The 18,572-nt window shown below is 53.2% G+C and overlaps 2 protein-coding genes across 2 annotated transcripts in view; one reads left to right on the top strand and one right to left on the bottom strand.

Moving 5' to 3' along the window:
- Window positions 1–101: 101 nt before the first annotated feature.
- PITX1 (paired like homeodomain 1) lies at window positions 102–6,608 on the top strand. Its single transcript, XM_012437754.2, has 3 exons — window positions 102–617; window positions 2,824–3,056; window positions 5,039–6,608. Exons 1-3 carry the CDS (start codon window positions 449–451, stop codon window positions 5,579–5,581), a joined length of 945 nt encoding a protein of 314 aa, XP_012293177.1. The 5' UTR covers window positions 102–448; the 3' UTR covers window positions 5,582–6,608.
- Window positions 6,609–15,456: 8,848 nt separating this feature from the next.
- CATSPER3 (cation channel sperm associated 3) overlaps window positions 15,457–18,572 on the bottom strand; it is a 53,817-nt gene continuing 50,701 nt past the window's right edge. Inside the window, exon 8 of the mRNA XM_021664906.2 lies at window positions 15,457–15,513. Coding sequence (XP_021520581.2) covers window positions 15,501–15,513 — 13 coding nt within the window. The 3' untranslated portion in view covers window positions 15,457–15,500. The remainder of the gene's footprint in view (window positions 15,514–18,572) is intronic.

The raw sequence follows: 18,572 nt of genomic DNA, 5'->3' as shown, positions 1-18,572 counted from the left end.
GCTCGCTCCCTCCCTCCCCAGCCCCCTCCCACCCAGGCCCACCCCACCCAGCACCCCTGGCGCAGGGACTTCTGGAACCTGGCTGTGCGCGCTGTCGCTTTAAGACAGACTCTGCCGGCGCCGTCCGGAGCCTTAGAAACCGGCCCCGGATCGCGAGCCGGAGCCAGAGCCGGAGCCGGGGCCGGCGGGGCGACTGAGGCCCGAGCGGCAGGAACGCAGCCCGGAGCGCGGAGCCAGGCGCCCGGTCGCTAGAAGCTGCCGCCGCCTCTGCCCGCCCGGCACCGCAGCCCCGGGCGGTCCATGGGGCGGGTACGGCGTCGCTGCGGGCGCCGGCAGCCCTGGAGGGCAGCCGCTTAGGCGCTGCGCTCTTGTCCCCGCAGGTCGCAGCCAGGGCGGCGGGGCGCGCCCAGCCCCGGCCCCTGGAGCGCCCGCCTCAGTCCCCACCTCCATGGACGCCTTCAAGGGGGGCATGAGCCTGGAGCGGCTGCCGGAGGGGCTCCGGCCGCCGCCGCCACCACCCCATGACATGGGGCCCGCCTTCCACCTGGCCCGGCCCGCCGACCCCCGCGAGCCGCTCGAGAACTCTGCCAGCGAGTCGTCTGACACGGAGCTGCCAGGTAAGCGCCGTTCCCCGCGCGGCGCGCACGGAGCCTTCCCGGGCGCGGGGCACGGGAAGCTGGGAGCAGGGCCTGACGCCCGCGCCGTGCAACCAAGCTCCCTCTCCGCCCCAGAAGCGTCAGGAGCTTTCTTTTTCCCGTTCTCGACCTGACGGTGAACGCGGAAACTTACGCACACGCGAAGGCACTTCCACGCGGTCCCCACGCACCAAGAAACTGGCAGATGCACGAGCCTACGGCTGGAGGGTTGGACTGACAGCCCCTCTTGATCAGGAGTAAATAGAACGGGAAAAAAGTTGGATTTGCGCAACTGGGCGCTAAGGAGCGGCTTGGACGAAGGGAGAGGAGCAGACCCAGAAAGGAATGGGGGTGATGAGCGAGAGAACGCGCTTAGAGAGACTGAGAGGGAGGCTAACACCGTGACAGTAGGCGACAGACTGAGAGGAAGAGACTGAAGAGAAGGGGAGGGTGGGAAGGGTAAATTGGGGGGGAGAGAGGGTCATCAAGTAAAAGGGAGACACAGAGGACGGTAAGGGCGAGCGGGCCAGGGAACCAGCGGGCCAAGGGGCGCGGCTGGACTCCCAGCAAGGCCAGACCGAACCCCGATCGAGGGATCCCGGCCCACGTGCGCGGCCAGAGCTGGGAGCTGCCCGGCCCCTGCCCCGGCTCCAGCGCGTCTCCCTCCGCGCTTTTTGTCCGAGTTGGAGCTTTTTTCCAGCAGCGAGCTGGGCCCGCGGGTGACCGGCTCCGGCAGTGGAGCGGCGAATCCGCTGCCCAGCGCAGCCGCCTGGGTCCCCGAGGGGCTCCGAGCTCCCTGGCGTGGACGACTCTTCCGCGTTCATTTCTTAATACACGGCTGAGTGTTTCTCTCCGCTTTCTTAATCTGTTTCTCTTTTGCATCCCTAAGTGATTTTTCTGAGAGGTTCTGTTTGCTTGGTTAAAACACAGTTAACGCTGAACTATACTTTTGTTTTCAAAAGTTTTAAGCGTGTTCTTTGGTTTAATTTTTAAAACCTAGAGAGATATATATAATCGTAGATTGATTATTTTGAACCTAATCTGTGAAGATGAATTAACAATTTTAACTGTATCTTTCGATTTTGAACGAATTAATATACTAAGTGTAGGTCTCCGGAATTTAAAATAACTACACGCAGCATTATTCCGGAGATTTTAAAAAGTCAATCCAAAATGGCGCATTTCTCGAGAATTTTCGCAAAATCCATTTACAGTGGTGTTATTTGGGGAATTTACATTATCTAACTATAATGTGTTTCTCTGGGATTTAAAATTATCTATACAAGGCCTTATTGGGAAGGGGTTAAAAAATCTATCTACAACGGTACATTTTTTTTTTAATTCTGGAGAAATAAATGCTTCTGTCAGCCTGGAGTTTATACACTTACAGCTCTGTATTTAGTTAGGGGTGTGTTTGTATGAAGCTTTCTAGCTTCTTAATTTACATTTGCTCTGTTTCTTCCTCTCTGATTTTGAGAATTTGTAGCCCTTTCCGTGTCTTTAGGCATAGAGCTGTGAGCTTTTCTGGGCTTCTCTGTTTTGTTTTTAAACTCTTTTTCTCTATGTATCAATGTTTCTATGACTGCGTGTGTTTTGTGTAGCTTCAAAGAGAAACAGACTAAAGCCCGAGGTCACCTAGACAAAGTGTCTGTCTGGGCTGCAGTTGGTGGGGTTTTCTAGGCTTTGGGACTGGAGGCCTGGAAGCAAGGCCGAGAACCCGGCTGTGCTGTGCCTGCCCTGTGGGGTTCCCACACATCCCTGAGAAGAAGAAAGTGGAGGGGCTTTAGGCTGGAAGGATCTGATCCGAGTTCACAGAAGTAGAGACCCCCTCAGATTTAGACCCCCTAAGAGCTCGCAAAACAAACAAGCAAAAGCGTACATTTGCTGGAACAGCAGCAGCAGGGCCAGTCTGAGCCGAGCTAAGGGTGCGGGCCCTGCCCAGCCAGAAACCCAGGCCCGCGGCTCGGGCTCCGATACTTGGGCTCTTCTCAGCAGCACACCAGATGAGAGGTGCCTACTGACGACCAGCACCCGGCGGGCGCTTTCCAGTGGGGACAGTTCCCAGGGCCCCCGGAGGGAGAGGGGAGGGAAGACCACCAGTGCTGGTGGCGGGCGCTTCGGTGGAGCCGGGACGGGGTGCAACCGGGCGTAAGCCCAGGTGACCCGCGCCCCGTCCTGCCTGCTGCAGAGAAGGAGCGCGGCGGGGAACCCAAGGGGCCCGAGGACAGTGGCGCGGGAGGCGCGGGCTGCGGAGGCGCAGAGGACCCAGCCAAGAAGAAGAAGCAGCGGCGGCAACGTACGCACTTCACGAGCCAGCAGTTGCAGGAGCTAGAGGCCACGTTCCAGAGGAACCGCTATCCCGACATGAGCATGAGGGAGGAGATCGCCGTGTGGACCAACCTCACCGAGCCGCGTGTGCGGGTGAGCAAGGGGCACGAGCCTAAGGACACCCGCCCAGAGGGCTACCGGCCGGCCGCCTCCGAGGCAGCCTTCCAAAGCTTAGACCCGCACGCAGACATGCACTCTCCTACCATTCAGACCTGCTCCCTCCCTCCACTGGCGATCCCCACCTTAGGCCCCGACCCACCAAGCGTCTGCCAGGCCTCCAGGCCGCCCCCAACGTCCAACCCCTCTGACCCTCATCCTACCTGATCCTCAGACTAAGGCAATCCCAACCCAAAGACCCGTATCTCCAGGGGAATCCCCCATGCCCTGTGGGGCCCAGGACCCGATCGGATTTCAGCAGCATACCTTGGGCTAGAGACTGGGCAGTGGATTCCCTGCCTCTGGGGACCTCAGGAGCTGCTCGCCCTCCCCCCAAAACGAAAAGTAAAGGCAGCTCCTGCCTGGCTGCCTCGAAGAAGCCTGAAAGGTGCCTGGGTTTGGGGCTCTCAAAACTTCCTGGAGCAGTGGCCCCATCCCATAAGCAGATTCTCTAAAAGCTCAAGAGATTCTCCACCATCCCCAGCCGTCAGTAGGACCCTTTGCCTTCTGCCCTTTCCAGAAGGTCTCCCGTCAGTTGTGGGGGAGGGGGGCTCCATGGTCAAGTGGCCTTCCCAATCCCTTTTGGGATATACCGTCTCATACCCAAGGCCAACCTGCATTCTCCCTCTTCTCACCAATTTGGTTTCCAGTAAAAGCAAGGCTTTCCTGCCAGGGTAGCAAGAGAATCATTTCTTCCCTGGGGGCGCAAATCTTTAATCAGATATTGGGAGTACCTCCCAAGCCGACCAAAGTCCCACCTGGCCCACAGACTCCTTACCATAACCCCAGCCCGCACCCCTCCCTAGGCAGGCTGGCCAGCCCAGTGGGACTTGGAGTGAAGACACAGCACTCAGTAATCCTGAACTCACTAATCCTGCCCAGGTTTATGGTGGTAGGAGTGGGGTGGGGGTGGAATCAGGTAGTGTCAGTACTGAGGACTAGGGAAAGCTGAGATGCAGGGGTCTGGCAAACTAGCTCAGGAAACTCCGCTCAGAACAGGAGGAAAATCCGAGAGGACAGGGGGCATGCAGAGGACCAGGAGTTTCTCACCAAATTTAGGGGGAGAAAAGGAAGGGCAGGAAGATTAGAAGAAACTAGTAAGAATCGAAAAAAAAATTCAATGTTTGGAGAATGTTTAATATTTAATTGGAAAAATTAAATATTTGGAGAAACATATTTGGCATATATTGAGGCGGCAGGAAAAATTAAATAGGAAGCAAAAAGATCAAGATTTGAGAAAAATAACTTTAAAGGGAACCGTGGAGGTGAGATACTTGGAAAGAATGAAAAAAACTAATTTTGGGGACGATTCGAAAGGATCAAAAATGGGGGATAAACAAGAAAACAGACTGAGGGAGAAGAAAGAGGTTCAGATAGCGGGGTGGACTGAACGAAAATAAACATTTGGAGCCTAGAAGAAAATATCAAATATTGCCAATAAAGATAACAAACTATTTGAGCGATGAAATAGATTGAAGAATTGGGGGAGTCAGAGAGTCCTATGTCTCAGGGAAGAAAAATACCTTTTGTATTTGAGGGAGAATAAAAAGACGGAAATACTTAGTAGATAAAGCAAATCCGTTTCGGGGAGAAGGCAGAGGTGAATTGGTTGAGAGAGGAATAAAGAAAACGAGTATCTGTTAAAATAAAAGAGAATCTGTATTCAGAGAAGAAAACGGATATAATTTGGGGAAGAAGATAAAGATCGGGAAAAGGAAAAAAACTAGTATTTTCTGGGGACAGGAAAGGAACCATTGTGGAGGGAACGGAGGAGCGGAAATAATCGGTCGAAGGAGAGTAACGACTTTAGGAGGGCAGCAGGCGGGCGGGGCGGAGGGCTCCGGGGCAGCGGGGAGGGGGCCCTCCCGGCCCTCCCAGCCCTCGGCGGCCCTGACCCCTTCTCCCGCCCCCTCCCCCAGGTCTGGTTCAAGAACCGGCGAGCCAAGTGGCGGAAGCGGGAGCGTAACCAGCAGCTGGATCTGTGCAAGGGCGGCTACGTGCCGCAGTTCAGCGGCCTGGTGCAGCCCTATGAGGACGTATACGCTGCTGGCTACTCCTACAACAACTGGGCCGCCAAGAGCCTGGCGCCAGCACCGCTCTCCACCAAGAGCTTCACCTTCTTCAACTCCATGAGCCCGCTGTCGTCGCAGTCCATGTTCTCGGCACCCAGCTCCATCTCCTCCATGACCATGCCGTCCAGCATGGGCCCAGGCGCCGTGCCCGGCATGCCCAACTCGGGCCTCAACAACATCAACAACCTCACCGGCTCCTCGCTCAACTCGGCCATGTCGCCGGGCGCCTGCCCGTACGGCACCCCCGCCTCGCCCTACAGCGTCTACCGGGACACGTGCAACTCGAGCCTAGCCAGCCTGCGGCTCAAGTCCAAGCAGCACTCATCGTTCGGCTACGGCGGCCTGCAGGGCCCGGCCTCGGGCCTCAACGCGTGCCAGTACAACAGCTGACCGCCCCGCCGCGCCACGCGGGCTGGCTGCCGGCGCGGGGAAGGGCGCGGGCGCAGAGGACGCACGCAGAGCCCTGGCTCCCACGCCGCGGCTCGCCACGCTGCACCGCGCCGCGGACCTCGCGCCTGCGCAGCCCCCTCCTCCCACTTCCCACTCCGGGTTGGTTTTGTGTTTGCTTTTCCAGACCCCACTCTGCCCTCCAAAAAGACAAAAAACAAAGGAAAAAGACGTCGGAGAAAAGTGCCGCGAAAAAATGGATGAGTTGCAATTTCCCTCGGGATGGCGCTGGTGGTGTGTGTGTGTTCCCACGGGCCCCGGCGGCCCACTCTGCGGAGGGGACGCAGCGCGGTAGGCGAGCGCCGAGGCCCAGCGGCCGGGGGAGGACGCCCTCGTAGCCCGCGTCCCCGCCGCGCTGGACCCCGACTGAGCCGCCGTGCCTGCGGACTGGACTTGCCTGGGATTTCCCGACCCCGTACAAACCAAGATGCCCTCTCCGAGCCGTCCCCGGCCGAGAGCGCCTTAGCTCGAGTCGGATCCGCGTTGGAGCGGGCGTTGGGCTGGGGTTAACGGTGCCCAGCCCAGGACTGGGCACTCCGTGGAGCCGCACACGGCCCTGGCATGCCTGGTAGAGCCTCGCTGGCCCTGCGCCCCGGAGCCCTATATTAAGGCCACGGAGCCGCAGCGGGCAGTGCGGACCTGGCGGGAGGACGGGGAGGCTCGTCTCAGAACACCCCAGCCCAGAGCTTAGCCGCAGGCCTAGGCCCTCTGCTCTGCTCCCGGGCTAGGAGGTGGCCCCCTGTCTGGGAGAACAGCCCCCTCCTCACCGCCCGCCATGCAAGAGTCGAGCCGGCAGAGCGAGGGGCCCGGCCCCTGGGCCCTGCGCCCACTTTGCACACCCGCTCTCTGGCCCACGCCCCTGTTTACAGCGTCCCTGTGTATGTCGGACTGACTGTATAGAATTATAAATCTGTCTATATCGACTTGTCCATGTACGTCTATTAAAACCATAGTCCGTGCGTGCTAAGCACTGCTGAGCCCTGACTGCTTCATTGGGTTGAGAAGGGAGGCGGATAGAAAGGGAACTGTGACAGCCCGGGGCCCTTGGATAGGAGAGGGGCGCTGAGGCAGCCCCCGCCGAGGTCTCCCTAACTCCTCTTCCCCCTCAACCATTCTTGACCTGCTCAGCCTGGCTCCCTTGAGGGCACTGTCTGGCGTTGCTAGCCCGCCCGGTGCGCACCCGCTAAGCTGCGCCTCTCAGCGTTGTGCGTGGGCCGCCTTAGCGAGAACCCCCCTCCCTCCGCGGCCCCAGGATGCTATGAGGCCCTTGCCTGCCCGGAGCGTTAGGCCAGGGGTTGCCTTTTCTCCTGTGGGTGCGGCAACAGCCCCTCTTCCCTCCTTGGAGCCAGGGCCAGGCTGTTCTAGGAGGACTGAGGGGGCTGGATCTATGAGTCTAGCGAGGCGTTTCTCCCTACTGCCCGTAATGTGCCGAGAGCCCACCCAGGGGCGTGCGGCTGTGGAGGAGAAAGTGTCCGTCACACAGGACTCACTTCTCACTTCCAATCCATCCCAACTTGTGGGGACTGCCGGCCGCCTCCGCCCTCCCCTGGCTTTTGGAAACTACTGAACAAGACCAGCCTGTAAACTGCCTGTAAAATTCTGCTTCCCTTAAGTAAGTCATTTCTAATGGCAAAACAAAATGTTTGCAGCTGCAGTGGGGGAGGAAGGAGGGGTTGATATTCTGCTTCAGAATCACCTTATGATGGGGGTTGGCACTGCCCTGGACCCAGGCAAGCCCTAGCTAGGAGTGGGGCACAGCCATAGGCTTAGTCATGAGCTGACAGCTGGAGAGCCCTGTGCACACATTCTCAAGCCAGGTCAACACAGCCTCTGAGGTCAGGAGTGTTGTCCCTATTTTACAGATGGAACCTAGGCTCTGTAGCTGGGCCAAGGTCACACTGAGCCAGTAGGATTTTAGATTCCAAAGCCAGGCATCTTTCCACTGGTTTTCTCACCTTCAGATGAGGAATGAAGAGAGGTTCTCCCTGGAGGATGGTCTGATGCTGTGAGACCTGGAGTGTGGAGCTCTGAGATGAACAGGGCCAGATACACAGGCTAGTAGGGGTGGGGGTGGAATAGGGCAGGGGGCTGGAGCCAGACCACCCCTCCCCCAGCGGCTCCAGTCCAGAGCTCCGACCCCTCACTCTCTGGAAACATAAACACAACCACATCTGGACTCAGAGGGCCTCCCTGAGCCTCACACATCTGCCAAGACCAGAGGGCCCTGGTCTCAGCTGAGGGCAGGAGTTACGGGAGACCTAGAAGGAGGCAGGCAGGAGGAAAGTGAGGAGCGAAAAGGAAGCCTCTGGTGAAAGTCGGGTCTAGCACCAGCTGCAAGGGGAGCCACACAGGGCTCAGGTGGTGATGCAGTGTGGCTGTGGAGCCACAGGCCAAACAGCTGCAGATGGGTGGAAGGGCAGAAATTGTCCCAGAATGACCCCATCATCCATCAAGGATTGTGGCCAAGCAGGTGAGTGAAAGACCCAGCCGCAGGCCCCTCCCAGCTGTTCCCACCCAGCTATTCTGTGGCTGGCAGAGTCTACAGCATCCAGCCCTTCCCTGCTGCTCTGGCTGCAGGGTCATCTCCGAAGGGGGCTAGGGACTATAGGGGGCTCTGAAAGCCCAATCCTCTGGAAAAAAAAAAAGAAAAAAGAAAAGAAAAGGGCAGAATTCCTAGCCTGCTCTGCCTGAAGATTGGAGGAGGGGACCCCCATTCATTCAACATTGACCGTGCCCCTGCTCTCAGTACTAGGATAGAGCAGGGGAAACAGACACAGCCCCCACTCTGCTGGACAAGTAAACAGACGTGTGTAATTACAACCTAGGCTGAAGAAAAACAACAGGGTGCTATGATAGTAAATGGGGTCTTGCTTTAAACAAGGTGGTCAGGCAAGGCCCTTCTGGGGAGGCAGCTCCATCCCTGTGTTCAGTAGCAAGCGCCAATGCTGACTGAACCTACACAAGGCCCTGGGCCCCAAGCTAAGTGTACACTCCTCATTCATGAGCCCCTTTACCTGCACACAGCCCTGTGAGGCTGGTATGATTATTTTATTAAAGTGGAATGCCCTGGCTCTCTTCTCGAGGTCCTATTCCCTCCTTTCTGCATTAATAGGACTTCTCTGTCAAAATTTCTCAACAGGTCACCTTAGATGTCATTTGGGATTTTCCCAGCTCAGCTTTCCCTCCCAGCCTCTGCAGGGTGTCCTCAATGTGAGTCATGATTGACAGTGCTCCTGGCTACACCCCCACTCCACCCCAGGAACTATCCTAGATTCTGGGCCCTCAGTCACCCAGCCTATTTTCCTGGAGTACAATCTCCCCACCATCTTCTGTGGGCCAGGCCCTGGGAAAGGAACCAATTCCTGCCACCCACTGGGACTCTGGGGAGAGGCAGAGCCCAGTCAGCACCCTGAGAGATGAGCAGGGTGGAGGGCGAAGCAGGGGTGCTCACCCCAGCACGCTCCTCTGGGGGCGCCATGCACCATGGGGCGAGGATGCCTGGACACCTGTTTTTGTTTGCATATCATGTTATTAGAAGCTAACAGTAGGCTCTTCCTGAGCACCAGGCCCCAGCAAGCTCCTTGGAGCAACTTCATGAGGGAGGGATTTGTTATCCTTATTTTTCACAGGAAGAAACTGAAGCTCAAAGGAATCAGTAACTTGCCCAACATGGCACAGACAACTAATGAGGGGTAGAGGCAGCACCTGAACTCAGACCCTCTGACCAGGGCCTGCGCTCACACACACTGAGCTGGACACTACCCTTACATGAATCACATCTGTATTCAAGAGGGAAAGGAAATCAAAAATTAAAATTCTCTGTAAGAGGCTAGACTCAGCTGGGCTCCCAGACCGAGACAGAAAAGTCCCCAGGCCCTAGGATTTGCCCTCCTGAGCTCCGGGCTATGTGAGAACAGCAGAGGGCACAGGTAGCAGGGATAGAGGAAGCCCTGGGGTGGAGGCAGGCAGAGGCACAGAGCAGCTTTTTGGTGAAGAAAGGGCCTTGAAATCTCAATCAGGAAATCCAAGCTCCCACGTCAGTCCAGATTACAAGCTTCCTGTTTCCGAGATGGGGAGCCCCCCTGACAGGCCTCCTCCCAGCCCCTGCTGGTCCCTGCCTCCTTGCCCCTCCCATCAGGGGAACCCCACTCTTCACACTCCCACGTTGCTTTTGCAGGTTCCTGGGTCTGGCCTCCCGACTGGCTGGTACTGTCCAGGACAGGTATTTACCTGTCAAGCAGCTGCAGAGCACTCAGGAGACGCGGCTGCTGAAGCCCTGGCTGGAGGGGCTGCTTTCCTTGAATCAGACCGCTGCCGAGGAGCAGGTCAGGGTGCAGGAAGCTGCTTGTGGAGCAGGGAGGAGGCAGAGGGCAGGATGGCCCTCACAGAGGAAGAAAGCTGCTCTGGCTGGCTGAGGCACATGTATCACTCTGTGTTGTCCCCTGCTGCACTTGACATGTTTCATTTCTTTTATTAGCTACATTTTATAGGGGAATGTGGAGCTCAGAGAGCTCATGTAACCTGTCCTAAGGTGCACCACTTTAAGGACTCAATCCCTAGCCTGACTGCAGAGTCCATGGGCTGTGACTATAAGCACTGCCTCCCGGAGGCTGGCCCTGGCAGCTGGACAGGATCAGTGTAGTCAGAGAACCAGTATGGTGAACTGAGTCAAACAGGTATAGACAGTAACCCCTCAGAAATGTCTGCACATAGTAGATGCTCAAAAAATATTTACTGAATAAAAGAACTGAGGGATAGCCATCCCTCACCCCCACACTCCACAAAACATATCTTGACCCTTTCTCCCTCTCTGCACTCCTTTCGCTCCTCTCTTGTGTCTTTCCTTCTTCCGCCACTCGCTCACTCCTTTTCAGCACAGGCAGCTCTTGACACTGCTTTTAAAAGTGTTTCTACACAACAAAAAAACCGAACACCCAAATTCAAAAATGGGCAAAGGACTTGAATACATATTTCTCCAAACAAAATATACAAATGGCCAATAATTACACGAAAAGAAGCTCAACATCACTAGTTATTAGGAAAATGCAAATCAAAGCCACAGTGAGATATTGCCTCACACCCATCAGGATGACTGTTATCATAAAAGAAAATAACAAGTGTTGGCAAGGATGTGGAGAAATTGGGACCCTTGTTCATTGCTTGTGGGAATGTAAAATGGTATAGTCACTACAGAAAACAGTATGATGGGCCAGGCACAGTGGCTCACGCTTGTAATCCCAGCAATTTGGGAGGCTGAGGTGGGTGGATCACCTGAGGTCAGGGGTTCAAGACTGGTCTGACCAACATGGTGAAACCCTGTCTTTACTAACTACAAAAAATTAGCCAAGCATGGTGGCACATTCCTGTAATCTCAGCTACTTAGGAGGCTAAGGCAGGAGAATCGCTTGAACCAGGGAGGCAGAGGTTGCAGTGAGCTGAGATCATGCCATTGCACTCCAGGCTGGGCAACAAACAAGAGCAAAACTCAGTCTCAAAAACAAAAAAGTTAGTGGTAGATTTTACGTTATGTATATTTTTACCTCGATTTTATTCAAAACGTATTTATGCCCTGCATTACCCAGAGAGGCATTTGGAGGCTGGTTCCCATGACCCCAGGGGCTGTGTTCACTGTTTGCCAAATCTTTCCCTACAATCCTCTTCAACCAGCAGCCCCTTGGAGGCCCAGCAATAGCGGACCCCTTGCATGGCCCTCATCCTGACTCTTCATCCTATGCAGCATAGCCGTGGGACTCCATTAAGGACACTTCCTTTATCAAGCATCTACTTTGTGACCAGGAAAGAGCAACCTGGGATGGATGACTTTTCTTTGTAAGTTTGGCATAAAATTAAATATAGATTCACTATTGCCCTGTTTTTTAATCAAGCTTCTCTGTCAAAAAAGCTAAACAAGGCAAGCTACGAAACCGTCTTAAGCACAGTATCATTTTTGTTCTTATGTATGCACAGAGAAATTTATGGATGTGTACTAAGTGTTAATAGCAGCTACCTCTGACAGGGAGAAAATGAGCATTTTTTACATTTGTCCCTTTCAAGGTTTTTCTGCACTGACAATTTATCGCTTTTGCAATGATGAAATAAAATAATCACTATTTTAAAAATACAAAACCCTGTGACCCACAGGACAGGGAGTAGCCTTCTGCCCACTCCCCCTGTCCTCCCGCCGAGGTGCCAGTCATCACCTACCTGGAATGCAGCCTCATTTGAGGGGGGCCAGTATGACAGCTATCAAGTAAACCTTTACAGATTTTTATAGAAATGAAATTTTTGCTTTCAAATACATTCTTCTTTGAACAGATGTCAAATAAGTAGGTGCCAATAAGAGTGTTCAGTGAGAAGAATTTGTAATGATCTTTGATTACTAAGCAAGAGTTCAGTGTTTGAAGCAGGTTCTCCTAAGAGGGAGTCCTTCCCTCTTCCTTTTGTCCCTTCTTGCACCCTCCCCTCTCCCTAACCTCCAATTCAGCAACCGATCTGCACCCCTACCTTGCCCTGACACACACAACACACACACGCAGTGTGCCTGCCAGCCCGCATGATCATGGAATCTTTATTAAAGAGGTCCAAATTACCAAGGTTTTACTACACTACTAAAAATAGTCATGCTTACTTAGCCTGTTTAATAAGCACACCATTTCTAATTTTTCTGCCTGAGTAAACTGAAACATCATTCCAGAAATGCATTTTTACTGAAACAAGAAGGCTCGCTTTTTTCTTCTTCATCCGTACACCATTCTCCCTCTTTCCCCCTCTTCTGCCTCTCCTCCTCTATCTGTCCCCTGTGTCCCCCTCAGCTCCCACCCCTACCCTTTTTTAAGTTTTCAACATAAAGGGGAAAGTAACAGTAATTTGAACTTGGCTTTCACGCAAAATGGACCAATTTTTTTAAGTGTTGGTAATTTGTCCTTAAAATGGATATCGGGAGTTGGGCTGGAAAGGCTTTGAAGAATGGGGTTTTATGAGTGGAAAATGCAGCCTGCGCATGCGGGAATGCAAGCTGCACCCCCCTCTATGCCCGGGACAGTGTGGCACGTGTGATAATCGCAGCTAATAGCACCATTATTGCTATTATCACATTATATTATTATTCGTCACCAAAATCAGACAATACTTATTAACCCATTTAATTGAACCAAGGGTTTAACATCCCAATGACTTCACAGAAAGTGCTTGGCAAACTCTCTAAGACATCGCAGCCACAAAGCGGCTGGCCACTTCACCGCCTGCCAGGCTGTGGTGGGGCCCAGCAAGGGTTTCCCCAAACTGTTCCCTCCTGTGGCCTATCTGGGAACCTTCCAGGACACACTGGGATGGATGCTTATCCCCATCCAGACTCCAGCATTTTGTGTACATACATGTCCACACAGATGCGCGTGCGCGCACGCGCGTGCGCACACACACACACCTCTCTCCCTGTCTGGGTAAATGCAACTCAATAAAGGATATCCTTACACAAAAGACCCCACCCCAGGCACGATGTGGCCAAGGATCCTTCCTCCATCCCGCAAGCTGGCATTCCTATTGTGTCACCAAGGCCAGAATGAACACAGGCACACACAATTCATAGTGAACCCCTGGCTTCTCCCAAGCTTTGCGTTAACTCCACCAATGCCTCTCAACTCTCCCACAGTCCAGAACACACAGTGGGGCTACTGAGGCCCACCCAGCCCCCCAGGCTCCCAGAGACTCACGCCGCCCCTCAATGCAGGGATATCCACTGAGCCCAGGCTCGTGGAGGGGCCTAGAAGAGCGCATGATCCCCTTGGGGAGTCAAGGAGCCCAAATTCTAGCCCATGGGCTGGGCTCTTTCCAGGGCATGACCTCGCTTCACAGAGCCCCAGTAACCTTCTGTCAAGCAGACATTGACCCCACCTGCCTATCTCTCCGGGTTTCCTATCAGGGTTTGAAAAGACCCTCGATGTGACCATTAAATATTGCTTTCAAGTGGGCTGTTGCTTCAGGGGCACAAAACTCATTTTCATCTCACTGACCTCCTACTGCTGGAGGATTTCTGAGTGAAGATGCTCTTTCTTGATCAACGTGTCCAGCCTCCCTCCCCTCCAGACAACTCCCCAGGGAAATCTCTTGCTTTGCTTCCTTGAGGGTAGTGGCACTTCCAAGCCCCCAGCACGGTTGCTACACTGCCCTGATCCTCCACCAGGTCAGGAGCTCCCCGTTGGGTGAGAGGGATTCACGTCCCTCTCTGAAGTCCCTTGAGTCCTAGGCTTTCACCAGCCTCCTGCTCTGGCCAGCAAAGCTTAGGAAGGCCCTGCCTCAGCCCACCCAGCCCAGCCTACCTCCGGGTGGGGTGGGGAGGTAAGGGCCAGAGACAAGATCATGGAGGTTAAGAGTACGAACTTTGGAGTTAGGCAGAGCCTGGGTTTAACTCACAGCACCACCACTTATTCACTGTCACAGAACTTCTCTGGGCTTGTTTCCTCATCTGTAAAGTGGGGAAAATATGAAAAGTTAAACATGGTGTTTGGCACTGTGCCTGTGACATATATGCACATACTAACTGCTGGGTCTCTTTGCTGCCCTCCCCCTCCCTCCCTCCATCAGGATGCTAAAGCTGGCATATCTCAGGCAGGCTGGTCACTGGCATCCAGGTGTTAGGGATGATCCTGTAGTCCACAGTCCCCTTCAGCTGGTGCTAGAAGAAATATCTATGGATAGAGGAATTAAGGTCTGATTCAAGGTAGGGTATGAAAGGTCAAGGTTGAGAGTATGAGAAAGGAGAAATCAAGGCTAGTGGGAGCAATCTGGGAAGGCTTCCTGTTAGAGGGGGCCTGGTACTCAGTGCCCTCTAACAGAACAGATAGGTATGCAGGAGTAGAGGTGAGACTGAGCCAGGCAAAGGGGATCCCTGGGAGACATGGGAAGAGGAAGAAAAGACAGATAAGAGAGAATAGAGGGGCCTTAGATGCCAAGTGAGGGGGATACAGCCACTCTCAGAGGCAGTGGGAATGAAATCTGGCCAGGTCAATGCTTCGCTTACTATTATTCCCATCCCTTAAAAGCCAAACTGCCCCGCTGAGCACGTAAGGCCCTCAGGATCCGGTTCCAGCCTACTGCCCCAACCTCCAGTCCCCCCACCGCCCATCACACAGCACAGGCTGCAGCCACACTGATTTCTCGGCCCTTCCTAAACCCTCAGTGAGCTCCTGCCCTCTCTCCTTTGTGCATTTGGTTCCTTCTGAGAGAATGCCCTTCCACCTACCACAGAGACACATATACAATGTTTTCAAGGTAAAAACTCTTGTTTCTCCTGATCATAAAATACATACTCATTCTTAAAATGCAAAACGTTCAAAAAAGTGTGAGGACAAAAGTCAAGATCCCCCAAACCACTATGAATATTTTTATGAATATCCCTGCAGACCTCCTTCATCAGACATGCATGTCTACGTGCTCATTCATTCTATATGCCCACTTACTGTTACATAAAGGATGCCAGATCCCATGCTTCTCTAGAAAGCCACTTTTTTCACTCAATACAATATCAGGAACATCTTTCCTTATTGAGTAATCATTACTTTAATGGCCACAACTACGGATTCATAATAACGTAGCCAGTTCCTCACCAATGAGCATGTAGGTGATTCCTTGTATTTCTATTATCATAAGCCACAGTAAACATCCTTATCCATGCATCTCTGTGCATTTGACATTTATTTAGCTCCTTGGGATAATTTCAAGAAGTAGAATGATTGGGCCCTAGAAACACACATATGAAATCTAATCCACATTGCCTTATGAGAAGGCCACACTTATTTGCATTGCCAAAAGTGGACAAGGGTGTCCATTCTCCACATCCAGGGCAATCAATCCTAGGTTTTGTCTTTCATCTTTGCCACCTAAAAGAGAAAAAAACAAAATCTCTCACTGCCACTTTATGTGTGGTGTTTTATTTATTTCTCCTTTTTTTTTTCACTTTAATGCAGATGGTGTCACATATGTACAGTTCTGCAGCTGGCTTTTCCCACCGATATTGTTTTGTCTCCTTTTCCACTTGCCCTTTCAAGGGTCAGATAAAAAGCTCCAGCCAACAGCCTCTCAAGGCACCCCCTCCAGGTGCCCACAGCTGCCACTCCTGTGGATCAAGTTATGAGTGGGTGCAAGAGCAGGCAGAGGGAACTGCCTGCAAGGCGCCACCCCAGAGGCCAGCCTTGGGGGTGTGTGGACAGCTCTGCAGGACACTGACCAGGCTGGCGCATCCTGCCTGCTGTGACCCGCTCACGCCTGCTCAGCACATCCTGACCTCAGCCAAGCCTCCATGTGGGCATGCTGTACTGAACCCAGGGAAAGGCGACGTCTAAGCCAAACCTCTCTCTCTGCCCAGGCTGTAATTTCCTGATTAGCTACCACAGTCACCACCCTCTCTGCACACACTGATTGCTTCCTGCCGTCCTCCCAATCTTCAGGCTCCCAGGACTCCCGGGGCTCCCGGGGCTCCCGGGGCTCCCAGGGCTCCCAGGGCCAAAGCAAACTTCAGAGCCTGGACCAAGGATTGAGAAGGTGCCAGTGAACTCAGTGGCCAACTGAGGCCCGTCTGAGCAACCACGCCCACCTCCTCCCAGAGTCAGGCCCCTCTCGGAAGGGAATCATTGCTTGGTTTCTAAAGTTGAAAAAATAGCTGCTTCAATAAGAAAGAACAAGGTCACTATGAGGCAGTAGAGCAGAGGCACCTGTGTTCAAATACTGACTCTGCCCTTTAATGATGACCTTGGCCCAGTGTGTCTCTGAGTGCTGGCTTTTCCACCTATAAAGGGGGACAATTCCTCAGAAGATTGTTGGGTGACACCATGGCAGAGTGGCTAAAGAGCCAGACACATTTGGTTGTGAATCCTGGCTCTTCCCCCTTAGTCGTACAAACTTGGATAGGTTACATCATCTCTTTGAACCTTAGTTTTGCCACCTGTTTAAAGGGAATATGCGTTGTTACGTGATTGAAGTCATATATGTAAAAAGATCTTATAAACAGAAATACTGGCAAAACAGAGGGCAGTATTTCCACAGTCAGCAAGGAGAACAGGCTATGCCACTGAAACTGTAGCCTGACCTCTGTTTGGATCCCTCCTTTTCTGTGCCAGCATCAAGTTTTCTTTTTTCTTTTTTCTCTTTTTTACATTGTAGAGATGGGGTCTCACCATGTTGCCCTGACTGGTCTCAAACTCCTAGCCTCAAGTGATCCAGCTCAGCCTCCTGAGCAGCTGGGATTACAGGTGTGAGCCACCATGCCCAGCTCCAGCCTCAAGTTTTAAAGAGTTCTTTTTATCTCAGACCCTGATCCCAGGCTTGAAGTAGCACTGGAGAGAGAGAAAGTCAGGGGCAGTGGTCCCCATATGCCAAGTTGGAGGGCAGTGAGGTTCTGCTGCTGTGAGGACAACACCACGGTCCCATCACCAGTTCACACAGGTCCCAGTCACTCTGCAGTTTCCCAAGAGTTTTGAAATAGGCTCTTCATCCCCTTATGGCTTCTTCCACACTTCCCTTCTGATACTTGTTTCATTTTGGAAGAAGACAATCATACCTGGTGCCACCACCCTCTGGTATGCTTCACCTGGAGGCCCCTGATCCCAGCTAAGGGCTCAGTCCATGGAAAGCCCTCTTAGCATTTCCCACTGTTAACCCAATAGGTCTCTATTATGCAAGGTGATCTTTTATATAACCCGAATAAAACCCAGACTCCACATGGTCTAATCTATCCATGGGCTTCATTTTTTAAAGGTACAGCAACCAAAAATAATTTTAAGATAATTCCAATCATCATCTGCCTCTCTCAGAGAACACCCATAGGGATCCTGTTGTTGACCCACAAAGACAGTTAACCTCTCCTTGGTCCTCTCCAGGGCACACACACCAGCTGTGTCATAGCTGCTGTCCACAGTTCCCAGGCTCTCAGCCCCCAGATTTTGCTTCCTTCGTCCCTCCCTTGTCCTGGCTCCCTGCTGTGTATCCATCCAGCCCTGCTGGTGTTTTAACTTTCCCTCTGTTTCGCCCATTACCCTGATTAACCAGCATGGAGGAGAATGCTGAAGCTGGCTGAGAAAGCAAAAATACTCCCCTTTCCCTCCACTCCAGCTCTGCAGGCTGGGCTCTCCACCATTCCCTAATGCCACATCACAGAGAGCCACAGTAAAGTCAAACATAGAACCTGGGGCAGGTGCAGCCTGTGGCTGACCAAACAGACAGAATTCTTTGTGGCACAGTATGGGGGAGAGTGGGGATGCCCATGTGTTGACAGATTTTGCACCATCACGTTTATCTCCTTTCCCTCTTTCCAACCCCTATGACTACAATCAGAACAACCACCTCTTCTTTCTGAGTTGCCTAGTCAGGAATTCAGAACCATCTTCTCTCTTGAGCGCCTGTAGGACAACACAGCAGACCCATGTGGGGCCAGGGACAAAGCCTGACACAGGTGGAGATGCCCGGGGAGCCAGACCTGATCTGTTGAAGTCCAGTTTGTTCTAGGAGGTGTCTTAAAGATTCAAAGAAAGCCTCAAGGGGCACAGTCTCCAGCATCTCAGAATCAGATTTCTAGGGCCTATTGGAATGGACAGGAGCATTCACATTCTCAGTCACTGCCTGGATATCCACAATACAGGGCCCGCTTCCTACTGGTGGAATCAGAAAGCAGTTTTAAAGAAAGAAAATCCGGCCACCTTCCCAACACCTCCAGCCTTGAATTCCAGATTCTTCCCACAAGAACTGGGGGAGGGCTTAGGCATGACCAGGAGAAGATTCGGCCCCGGGTCTTCTGCATTCCCCCTATGGCCCCCAAACTATCAGGCTGGCAGGCTGGAGATGAAGGAGCCATTCAGGGTCAACCCTACTAGATCCCAGGGTCCCGGGAGAGTGAGGAGGGTCTTGCTTTCCACAGCCAGGCATGGGTAAGCAGAGCCACTTCTGC

This window comes from Aotus nancymaae, unplaced genomic scaffold (assembly GCF_030222135.1).
Source record: "Aotus nancymaae isolate 86718 unplaced genomic scaffold, 86718_ANA_hifiasm-v0.15.2.pri h1tg000064l_1, whole genome shotgun sequence".
Lineage (NCBI taxonomy): Eukaryota > Metazoa > Chordata > Mammalia > Primates > Aotidae > Aotus > Aotus nancymaae.
This window is presented reverse-complemented; position numbering and strand designations above follow the sequence as displayed.